Source organism: Oncorhynchus mykiss, chromosome 8 (genome assembly GCF_057628025.1).
Source record: "Oncorhynchus mykiss isolate SJ-2025 chromosome 8, ASM5762802v1, whole genome shotgun sequence".
Lineage (NCBI taxonomy): Eukaryota > Metazoa > Chordata > Actinopteri > Salmoniformes > Salmonidae > Oncorhynchus > Oncorhynchus mykiss.
The window spans coordinates 56,933,184-56,945,384 of NC_143029.1; the positions used below are offsets into that span (position 1 = coordinate 56,933,184).

The window sequence follows — 12,201 nt, forward strand, 5'->3', positions numbered from 1 at the left end:
GTCTCAAATAATTATACTTCATCGAATGATTTTATAAATGTTTTCATTTTGTAGTTTTGTGTTTAGCTCACATATATATCAAATTATTCATTAAGGTGTCTGTAATATAATACATGTGTCCAAAAACGAATGTAGACATTAATAAATGGATTTCTATAGCTTCAAAAATGTTTTACAATGGAGGAGTGCCAAGATGGAGACATGGTGACTTCAACCCTATTTGTCTTCTAGTTTATATATAATCCATTGCTTTTATCCCACTATGATTGTTTTCCTTCTCTTTCAGGATTTGTGACGTGATGCGCATCCACGATGTGTGACATTTGAAGAACAATTGAGTTCGGAAGAAAAATCTTGATTCCAGTGGAATCTTAAAATATTTTTTTAACACTTGCACACACACCCACCCAACCCCTACACACGCTGCCCAGCCATGCCCGTGCAAGCCCCACAATGGACAGAGTTCCTGCTGTGTCCCATTTGCACTCAGACGTTCGAGGAGACGGTGCGGCGGCCCATTTCGCTGGGCTGTGGCCACACAGTCTGCAAGATGTGCCTAAACAAGCTGCACCGCAAGGCCTGCCCCTTCGACCAGACGGCCATCGCCACTGACATCGAGCAGCTGCCCGTCAACACAGCCCTGCTGCAGCTGGTGGGGGGACAGGTGAGTTGTGAGACCTGAGAGAGGGGCGTCAGGATTGGAGGGGGGTGGCTCAATTCAGTTAGAATCTGTTCGTTGCGCTGTCCCACCACAGTGTTCCCCCTTTTCTATTACAGATGAGGTGCCAAGGTCTCCAGGGTTAGGGATACAGGATCATGGGAATTCTACCAACAGAATAGTATTGGAGATGAATCCATCAGATGTGATAGTTAGGAGCTGATTGTTGATGTTTAGGGTGAAGAAACAGTAGTTAATGATAAGAGGAGGACCTAGCTAATGGGGAGTTATTTGGGATCTGTGTTGTTCAGAGATCTTTCTGGTCAGTAGTTGTGGTGCATGTACCTGGCCTTAAAGGTAGGGACGGGCATGAGTACTCGAACGCACGTCTCAACTCTATCTTTAACCCAGAGATCACGTTTTTCTTTAAATACTGCAATACTATTTGTCAGATTTATTTCGTAACTCCTGCTCTACCCAATAAACATTCCCACACACCAACACACACATAATATCCACACACATTTATACTGACTGCGCACACACACTCGCATACAATCATCATTTACGCTCCTGCTACACTGTTTATCATACATCCTGATGCCTAGTCACCTTATCCCTTATACATATCTACCTCTCTCACTCCAGTATTCCTGCTCATTGTAAATATGGTACTGGAACTGACCCTGTATATAGCTTCTAACTTTCTCGTTCTTATTTTATTGTGTGGTTTTGTTCGACTTTATCTGCATTGCTATTAATTACTGCGTTGTTGGATTTAGAGCTTGCAAGAAATTTCACCTTGTGCACGTGACATTAACATAAAAAAATGTTTATTGTCAGAGATGGATTAACTATCCCCGTACAACTTATTTAACATTCAAAAATCTAAATGACATCTATTTTATGTCAAGTGCTTCTGATTGGCTGTGGGGTGTCTGTTTCAGGCGCATAGCGCAAAGTGGGGTCTATCAGCATGGTGGCCAAACGCAGTGAGGTTTGGAAGCAAGGTATTTTGATCAAACTGATGAAACCCATGTGCAATGCAAACTATGCAATATCAAGCTCTCCTATCACAGCACATCTAGTTCCATAAGAAATCATACGCTTATCAAGCACAAAGAGACGTTCTCAGAGGGGACAAGTAGCAGAAATCTCGCATCACGTCTTTTGCCACCGCAAAGGACTGCCGTGACCCTATCAGAGCCGAGCAGGTAACACAGCTCATTACAGTTTCAATGAATGATTCTCAAATGGCACTTGTTTTTATTAACTGAATATGTATGGGGAAATTTGATTTCAGCTCATATTTAATTACTTAAGCTACCATTACATAGTCCTTTTGATTCCTAACATAAGGCTTGTACAAGCAAGAGCCACTGCTGAGGTTACTGCCTCTTTTGAAGATTGTGTTCCACGCTATAATATAACCAGTTGATACGGTTTCAGTAAATTAATCTTAAATGGCACTGTTTTCTTGACATATAAATATAGATATATATATATATATGGGTAAATGTAACAATTAGGATTTATCTGTAATGGTTCTGATGTAATGGCTATGACAAATTTGGCATGTTGCGCGCTGTACTCGGAACAGTCAAAAAAATGTCAAATGCCCATCCCTACTTAAAGGTGTGTCAGAGATGGTCTGAGAGTAATAGCCTATTCAGTTATGATCACTAGCTATGTTTCTATTAATTTGTCCAGAGATTTTTTTTTTTTTTTTTTTTGTCAACATTTAGGAAGTTCACAAAGAAATTAGATGTGACAATTGCCCGCAAGGGTGAGTTACCATTTAGCTATCTTGTTGATTAAAAACTGCTGGACGTAATGAATTCACACCTATTTAAAAAAAAAAAAAAAAAAAACAGCAGTCACCTCAGGTAGCCTGCGAAAACCAGCATGGATAGAATGCAATAATTTACATATTTGCCGTATTCTAATAATTGTGTTCCAACGTAGCACCACGGTCCGTGCCATGGTGAAACTTGCACTCCTGTAGATCTGAAATAATTTGATGGTGAAACTTGCCAGCCAACCAGAAAGCAAGCTAAAGCAGTTCAGGCATTCTTGAAAGTCAGGACAACCCTTGTCCTGTAAATATATATATTTTTATATAGTTAAAATAGATTTAGCAAGCAGTGGGTATTTAGAATTAAATGTGGAGTGGAGCTTCCAAACTTATTTTGCAATCAACATTTATAAGAAACTATTTGTTGCAAATAAAGTTTAACTAAAGAAAAATCCACCCTTGACTCCTGGTTGTGCTGCTGCTCCAGTTTCAACTGTTCTGCCTGTGGCTAATTTTTTATTTACCTGTATTTAACTAGGTGAGTCAGTTAAGAACAAATACTTATTTTCAATGGCGGCCTAGGAACAGTGGGTTAACTGCCTTGTTCAGGGGCAGAATGGCAGATTTGTACCATGTCAGCTCGGGGATTCAAACTTGCAATCTTTCGGTTACTAGCCCAACACTCTAACCACTAGGCTACCCTGCCTGCCCCTGACCTGATCACCGGATGTGCTACCTTGTCCTGGTCCTGCTGTTTTCAACTCTCTCTACCGCACCTGCTGTATTGACTTCTGAATGCTCCGCTATAAAAAGCCAACTGACATTTACTCCTGAGGTACTGACCTGTTGCACCCTCTAGTCTAAAACCACTGATTTATTATTTGAACCTGCTGGTCATCTATGAACGTTTGTTCTTCAAGATGTTCAATCTGGCCTTAAATGGCCATGTACTCTTACAATCTCCACCCAGCAAAGCAGGAAGAGGACTGTCCAACTCTCTAGGTTTCTTCCTAAATTCCTTCCTTTCTAGGGAGTTTTTCCTAGCCACTGTGCTTCTACATCTGCGTTGCTTCCTTTTTGGGGTTTTAAGCTGGGTTTCTGTATAGCACTTTGTGACATCTGCTGATGTAAAAAGGGCTTTATAAATACATTTGATTGATACATGTTGTCGCTCCTTTAGAAAATGTATTCTATCTCTGCCGTTTCCATTACAGATTGCTTTTGTGGAATAAACCTGGGTCAATGGAAACCTGACTATATATTAAATCACAAAAGGCAGTTTCGGTTTGGGATGTTACTCACCAGGGCGTCTCTCGCTTTTTTTATTGGATTGTTTTTTGGGGCGTGGTGATGGCACAGTAGTGTTGTGGGATCGCTAATGTTGTCGACGTGAAAGGACATTGTTCTGATGCAAAGGGGTGTGGCAGATATCGATACATTTCTTTTGTGAAGTTGCCAGGTGGCCTGTCAGGTAACATTACTATTACTGCCAAGACGCGCTGTCATCACACTGTTTCCTCTGTCACTCTTAACAATCTGTGATACAATTTGACTGGAAGTGTCAACACATAGCCAGCCAAGGGTGTCCAAGATTCTATAGCTGTGAAGTTGGGTCAATTCTCTCTGCTCAGTGTGTGTCTATGCCCATTGACATACAGGTTTTTTTCCAGGCTCAAAAGGGGGCTTAGGTGGCAGGTGTGTGTGGTCAGTGCAATTGTGTATATTACATTTTGTTTTATTTGATTGCTTTATTATTTCTAAAAATGATCATCTCTATAGAGCTGCTGCCTCTGCTGTCTGACAATTTCTCTTTTGTAGTTTGTACTTTTTATGACTGTGGAATACCAACTATCAATCACTCAGATCATGTATTTTCATGCAGAGATACCTCAGGATGCAACAGCTGCTGCTCTATCACCTCCCGATCACTGAGGTGATCGTGAGGCCCACCCATGGCTGCACCCCTGGCCAGTCATGTGAAATTCATAGATTAGGGCCTAATGGATTTATTTAAATTGACTGATTTCCTTATGTACTGTAGCTCAGTAAAACCTTTGAAATTGTTGCATGTTGCGTTTATATTTTTGTTCAGTATATGTCACTGCGTATAGGGAAAGTAGAACCTGCACACTCAATGCTCCAACACATAACTGTATTGATTAAGTCATCTAATTATATTATAAGCCAACAAAGGTCTTTGTTTGATTATTTGACTGTTTGATTATTTGACTGTAAATTAACCCATTTACTATTCCCAGCATCATATTAAATGTGAAAAGTGTTTAATTGTTTATTTTCATGTATTAATATTCCATTGTGTCACTTGTGTGGCCTGTCAATTCCAGGTTCCCAAGATCCAGCCGGTGGCCCTTATCACCAGCCCAGAAGACGCGCAGCACTATGAGGAGGCCAGTCAGTGTGTGGAGGAGCTGGCCCTCTACCTCAAACCCCTCAGCAACACCAGAGGTAACGTGCATACAGTGTTGAACCAACTCTGACTCAGGACGATGATGACAATATTGTAAATAATTAACAATTCATGAATCACAATAATTGTTTGCTAAAATATTAATTGCTTGCCAAAAATGTAATTTTTGTAATGGCAATCCTGGTTTATAGGGAAACATCCTAAGCATTAGAACTGCCCACATTATTACGCATTTTATTTGTTAATTGTGGAAATTAAGATACGCAAGATTTAATATTTTTTTACAACTGTATATAATACTATCGAGGTAAGGGTGATGGAAATGCTTTTGGCGGTTTATCTGCTTCTGTCCTGTGGGTGGCACTGTGTGCTCTTTTTGAGTATAATACGGTTTTGATTATCTCAATGGATAGGTAAACAAACCACACTACAAAATATCACCATCATGCACTTAAGGAAAACACCATTATCATGGATATATTGGAACTAGTGGATGTATGGAAGCTTAAATATCCTGACCTAGTGAGATATACATGGCTGAGGCTCAATCAAGCTAGTCTTCTTGACTACTTCCGTATGTCATTCTCGCTGGCACCAAAAGTAAACAAAAAAAGGTGTTGAGAGGGGACAGAAAGCGTTCGGAACATCAAATAATTGGCATGTATATTATTCTTAGAGAATTACCACATGGGTGAGGATATTGGACGTTTAATCATAGCCTATTGGATGACAACTTGTTTTTAACCAGGACAGAAGAATTTATAGCAGTTCTCCTTATTGTATAGGGCACTTTTAAATGTGCCTATTAGAGGCCATGCAATTCAATAATCATCTCTAAAACAAAGCAATTTAGGTCAAGAGTCCATATTAACAAAGGAATTGGAAGGACTAACAGTACAGATGGATAGTGATAAAAACTGTACTATAGAAAAAACTAAAAGAAATGGAGGAACTTATTCCAGAAAAATCAAGTGTAATACATTTTAAAAAATGAAGCGAACTGGATGAAATATTAAGAAAAATGCACCAAATTATTTATTTTTTTTATCTTCAAAATAGAAATGCTGCCAAAAATAATTTACTGAAACTTGTTACAAATGTCACCCATGATTCACCAAACAATATATTGAAAGAGGAAGCAAAGTACTTTAAGCATATTTTTTTACGTTTGTCTCCATTTCCACTAACCCAAGTTAAATTGCATGGATTTTTTAAATGTTAATAATGTAAAATTAGTAGCTGTACAGAGACTCATTTGAAGGCCAAATTACATAGGTGGAACATCTTGATGCATACCAGTGGAGGTATACCTAACTTTTTTTGTACTACTAAGAGGACCATTATTAGCTTATTTTAACCACTCCTATTAAAATGGTAGATTATCAGATATACAACAAAGGTCTGATTTTCATTATTACTGAAACAGGACCCAAGTGGTAAATATAAAGATCTAGTCCATTTAAGAAATTGGAGTCCCCTTACACTTCAGTGTTATGATGCAAAATTTCTAGCAATATGCATAGAATTAAAAAGGTATTGTCGGGTATTATTCATCCTAAGCAGACAGGGTTTTTACATGGGCAATATATTGGAGATAATATAAGACAAGTACTGGAAACAATAGAGCACTATGAAAAATCTAGGAAACCTGGCCTGGTATTTATAGCTGGCTTTGTAAATTACTGTCGTACTTTATCAAGTGGGGCAAAAAAATATTTAGTCAGCCACCAATTGTGCAAGTTCTCCCACTTAAAAAGATGAGGCCTGTAATTTTCATCATAGGTACACTTCAACTATGACAGATAAAATTATAAAATAAATCCAGAAAATCACATTGTAGGATTTCTTATGAATTTATTTGCAAATTATGGTGGAAAATAAGTATTTGGTCAATAACAAAATACTTTATTATATACCCTTTGTTGGCAATGACAGAGGTCAAACGTTTTCTGTAAGTCTTCAAAGGTTTTCACACACGGTTGCTGGTATTTTGGCCCATTCCTCCATGCAGATCTCCTCTAGAGCAGTGATGTTTTGGGGCTGTTGCTGGGCAACATGGACTTTCAACTCCCTCTAAAGATTTTCTATGGGGTTGAGATCTGGAGACTGGCTAGGCCAATCCAGGACCTTGAAATGCTTCTTACAAAACCACTTCTTTGTTGCCCGGGCGGTGTGTTTGGGATTATTGTCATGCTGAAAGACCCAGCCATGTTTCATCTTCAATGCCCTTGCTGATGGAAGGAGGTTTTCACTCAAAATCTCACGATACATGGCCCCATTCATTCTTTCCTTTACACGGATCAGTCGTCCTGGTCCCTTTGCAGAAAAACAGCCCCAAAGCATGATGTTTCCACCCCCATGATTCACAGTAGGTACGGTGTTCTTTGGATTCAACTCAGCATTCTTTGTCCTCCAAACACGACGAGTTGAGTTTTTACCAAAAAGTTATATTTTGGTTTCATCTGACCATATGACATTCTCCCCATCTTCTTCTGGATCATCCAAATGCTCTCTAGCAAACTTCAGACGGCACTGGACATGTACTGGCTTAAGAAGGGGGACACGTCTGGCACTACAGGATTTGAGTCCCTGGCGGCATAGTGTGTTACTGATGGTAGGATTTGTTACTTTGGTCCCAGCTCTCTGCAGGTCATTCACTAGGTCCCCCCGTGTGGTTCTGGGATTTTTGCTCACCGTTCTTGTGATCATTTTGACCACACGGGGTAAGATCTTGCGTGGAGCCCCAGATCGAGGGAGATTATCAGTGGTCGTGTATGTCTTCCATTTCCTGATAATTGCTCCCACAGTTGATTCCTTCAAACCAAGCTGCTTACCCATTGCAGATTCAGTCTTCCCAGCCTGGTGCAGGTCTACAATTTTGTTTCTGATGTCCTTTGACAGCTCTTTGGTCTTGGCCATAGTGGAGTTTGGAGTGTGACTGTTTGAGGTTGTGGACAGTTGTCTTTTATACTGATTACAAGTTCAAACAGGTGCCATTAATACAGGTAATGAGTGGAGGACAGAGGAGCCTCTTAAAGAAGTTACAGGTCTGAGAGAGCCAGAAATCTTGCTTGTTTGTAGGTGACCAAATACTTATTTTCCACCATAATTTGCGAATAAATTCATTAAAAATCCTACAATGTGAATTTCTGGAATTTTTTTATATTTTTTTCTGTCATAGTTGAAGTGTACCTATGATGAAAATTACAGGCCTCATCTTTTTTAAGTGGGAGAACTTGCACAATTGGTGGCTGACTAAATACTTTTTAGCCCCACTGTATATATAAATGCCTGGAATATTTCAATTTTTGAGAATCTCATATACAATTGGTTAAAGTTATGTATAGTAACCCCATATTTAAACTAGTAAATAATGGCTGCTTCTCAGAAAGTATTACTGTCCAGAGGAGTAAAACAAGGTTGTCCACTATCAGCATATCTATTTACTATGGCCATTGAAATGTTAGCTATTAATTTCAGATCAAACAATGTCAAGGGCCTAGAAATCCAGGGCTTAAAAACAAAGGTGTCATTGTACACTGATGATTCATGTTTTCTTTTAAATCCACAATTTGGATCCATCCACAGCCTCATGAGGATCTAGATACTTTTCTAACCTCTGGATTACAACCAATTGTGTTATGTATTTGATCAACAAAAAAAATACAGCTTTTACATTACTGTGTAGTTTACCAATAAAATGGTCTGGCAATAATGTGGACATACTCTATTTCTAGCCCGAAAGAGAAAAGATCTCACAACAATACATTTTAATACAAAGTTAGCAAAAATAGGAATTGCTACCATGGAAAGGAAAATACCTGTCTATTTGTGGAAAAATCACCCTGATTAACTCTTTAGGCTTATCCCAGTTTTATTTTTTTTAATTTTACCTTTATTTAACTAGGCAAGTCAGTTAAGAACAAATTCTTATTTTCAATGATGGACTAGGAACAGTGGGTTAACTGCCTTGTTCAGGGGCAGAACGACAGATTTTTACCATGTCAGCTCGGGGATTCGATCTTGCAACCTTTCGGTTACTAGTCCAACGCTCTAACCACTAGGCTACCTGCCAGTTTACAGTGCCTTGCCTAGACCTAGCGACTAGTTAAAATGATTAAAAAAAATAAATAAAAACTTTTTTTTTTATTTGGGCCTATTCATATAATGAATAGGAATGGGCCAAAATTCACCCAACTTATTGTGGAACACTACCCAAAACGTTTGACCCAAGTTAAACATTTTAAAGGCAGTGCTACCGAATATTACTTGAGTGTATGTAAACTTATGACCCACTGGGAATGTGATGAAAGTAATAAAAGCTGAAATAAATCATTCTCTACTATTTATTCTGATATTTCACATTTTTAGTATAAAGTGGTGATCCTAACTGACCTAAAACAGGTAATTGTTACTATTAACTGTCAGGAATTGTGAAACTGAGTTTAAATGTATTTGGCTAATCTTCTGACTTCAACTGCATATTCTTTTAATTAAAAACCATTTGATGGTGTCTCTCTCTCCATCCCCCAACCTCCTTCCCTTTGTCTCTCACCAGGGGTGGGTCTGAGCAGCACGACCCTGAGTATGCTGAGTCGACCCATGCAGAGGAAGCTGGTGACCCTGGTCCACTGTCAGCTGGTGGAGGAGGAGGGCCGGGTGCGGGCCATGAGGGCAGCAAGGTCTCTGGGGGAGCGCACAGTCACAGAGCTCATCCTGCAGCACCAAAACCCCCAGCAATTGTCGTCCAATTTGTGGGCCGCCGTCCGGGCCAGGGGCTGCCAGTTCTTGGGTCCAGGTAGGATGAGATCAAGTTTACACATTCTCACCCGCCTTGACAATACCAGAGTTTCTCTAACCTCTCCTCGGAGACCCCCAGCCATTCCATTTTCCAGTTGATCTATTCCGTAGCAAACTCCCAGATCGTCCAGAGCTAATCCTCAAGCTCTTGACTAGTTGAATCACTGCTAGTTCAGGACGACAGCAAATTTGTGAAACATCTGCGGGTCCCCAAGGATAGGTTAGAGAAACGCTGTCTTATGCAATGACATTTACTACTGTAAATGTTTGTATGTTGTCAAACTTGCACAAATGTCTTTGTGGTCTAAACCCACTTGTATGCGTTCTCCCTCCCAGCCATGCAGGAGGAGGCTCTGAAGCTGGTGCTGCTGGCTCTGGAGGACGGCTCGGCCCTGTCCAGGAAGGTCCTGGTGCTGTTCGTGGTCCAGCGGCTGGAGCCACGCTTCCCCCAGGCCTCCAAAACCAGCATAGGCCACGTGGTGCAGCTCCTTTACAGGGCCTCCTGCTTTAAGGTAGGTCTGACTCTACCAACACACACAAACACTGTTCTAAGAGCTGGTTCTTGTTCATTTGGTACAAACCAGAGTAAAATGGAGAGGTACTAGCTAACATTCTCCAATAACAAACACTGTTTTCTGTTGTGTAGTGTTTTGGAACGTTCGCTAGAGTGTGCTCCAATGAATATGACCCAGCATAGGCCACATGATTCACAAACATGTTTTGGGCTATGACCTCCCTAATATTTTCTAAAACATCTATAACCAATCAGTAGATCCTGACCCAATGTTTTTAGGAAACTCTAACCTAATGCCTTCTCTCCTGGTTGTCTAGGTGACCAAGCGGGACGAGGACTCGTCGCTGATGCAGCTGAAGGAGGAGTTCCGGACGTACGAGGCACTGCGGCGCGAACACGACTCCCAGATTGTCCAGATTGCCATGGAGGGCGGCCTCCGCATCGCCCCTGACCAGTGGTCCTCCCTGCTCTACGGGGACCAGTCTCACAAGTCCCACATGCAGTCCATCATCGACAAGGTACCTGTGTGTCTGTTAGTGTGTCTTCGACAAGGTGTCTGCGTCTGTTTAGGTCTGTTACTAGTCTTAGAAGTAGCTGTCATGTACAGTACCAGTCAAAAGTTTGGACACACCTATTCATTCCAGGGTTTTTATTTTTACATTTTTTTAATTGAAGAATAATTATGTGGTCTTAAACTATGAAATAACACATATGGAATCATGTATTAACCGAAAGTGTTAAACAAATCTAAATCTATTTTATATTTAAGATTTTTCAAAGACAGCTTTGCACACTCTTAGCATTCTCTCAACCAGCTTCATGAGGTAGTCAGTCACCTGGAATGCATTTCAATTAACAGGTGTGCCTTTGTAAGTTAACTTGTGGAATTTTTTTCCTTCATAATGCATTTGAGCCAATCAGTTGTGTTGTGACAAGGTAGGGTTGGTATACAGAAGATAGCCCTATTTGGTAAGAGACCAAGTTCATATTATGGCAAGAACAGCTCAAATAATCAAATAGAAATGACAGTCTATCATTACTTTAAGACATGGTTAGTCAATCTGGAAAATTTCAACAACTTTTAAAGTTTCTTGAAGTGCAGTCGCTAAAACCATCAAGAGCTTTGACGAAACTGGCCCTCATGAGGACCGCCACAGGAAAGGAAGACCCAGAGTTACCTCTGCTGCAGAGGATAAGTTCATTAGAGTTACCAGCCTCAGAAATTGCAGCCCAAATAAATGCGGTCAAGTAACATAAACATCTCAACATCAACTGTTCTGAGGAGACTGTGTAAGTCAGGCCTTCATGATCAAATTTATGCAAAGAAACCACACCAATAAGAAGACATTAGACTGGTGGAAATCTGTCCTTTGGTTCCCACCGGGAAGCATGGAGGAAGAGGTGTGGGGGTGCTTTGCTTCACCAGCTGGCTACCACAGTATTCTGCAGCGATACGCCATCCCATATGGTTTGTGCTTAGTGGGACTATCATTTGTTTTTCAACAGGACAATAACCCAAAACACACCTCCAGGCTGTGTAAGGGCTATTTGACCAAGGAGAGTGATGGAGTGCTGCATCAGATGACCTGGCCTCCACAATCCCCCGAACTCAACCCAATTGAGATGATTTGGGATGAGTTGGACCCACAGAGTGAAGGAAAAGCAGCCAACAAGTGCTCAGCATATGTGTGAACTCCTTCAAGAGTGTTAGAAAAGCATTCCAGGTGAAGCTGGTTGAGAGAATGCCAAGAGTGTGCCAAGCTGTTAAGTGTGACTATTTGAAGAATCTGTGTCCAAAGTTTGTCCAAACTTTTGACTGGTACTGTTCGTCGTACATTCCATTATCAACGAGGTGTGTGTCAGTTACGCATATTCACAAAAATCCCTCTTTCACTCATGTGAACATCTACTTATCAGTTTGTGTATTTGTCTATATAACTGTCTGTGTGCACACATGAAACCACAAAATAACCATAAGCTTCCACTAAAGGAGCAGCGCTCTGTCT

The 12,201-nt window shown here is 40.4% G+C and overlaps 1 protein-coding gene across 1 annotated transcript in view; it reads left to right on the forward strand.

The window, feature by feature from the left end:
- LOC110530158 (roquin-1) overlaps window positions 1-12,201 on the forward strand; it is a 36,672-nt gene that overhangs the window by 2,373 nt on the left and 22,098 nt on the right. The window contains exons 2-6 of the mRNA XM_021613008.3: window positions 287-664; window positions 4,799-4,919; window positions 9,440-9,679; window positions 10,018-10,193; window positions 10,513-10,713. Coding sequence (XP_021468683.3) covers window positions 434-664; window positions 4,799-4,919; window positions 9,440-9,679; window positions 10,018-10,193; window positions 10,513-10,713 — 969 coding nt within the window. The 5' untranslated portion in view covers window positions 287-433. The remainder of the gene's footprint in view (window positions 1-286; window positions 665-4,798; window positions 4,920-9,439; window positions 9,680-10,017; window positions 10,194-10,512; window positions 10,714-12,201) is intronic.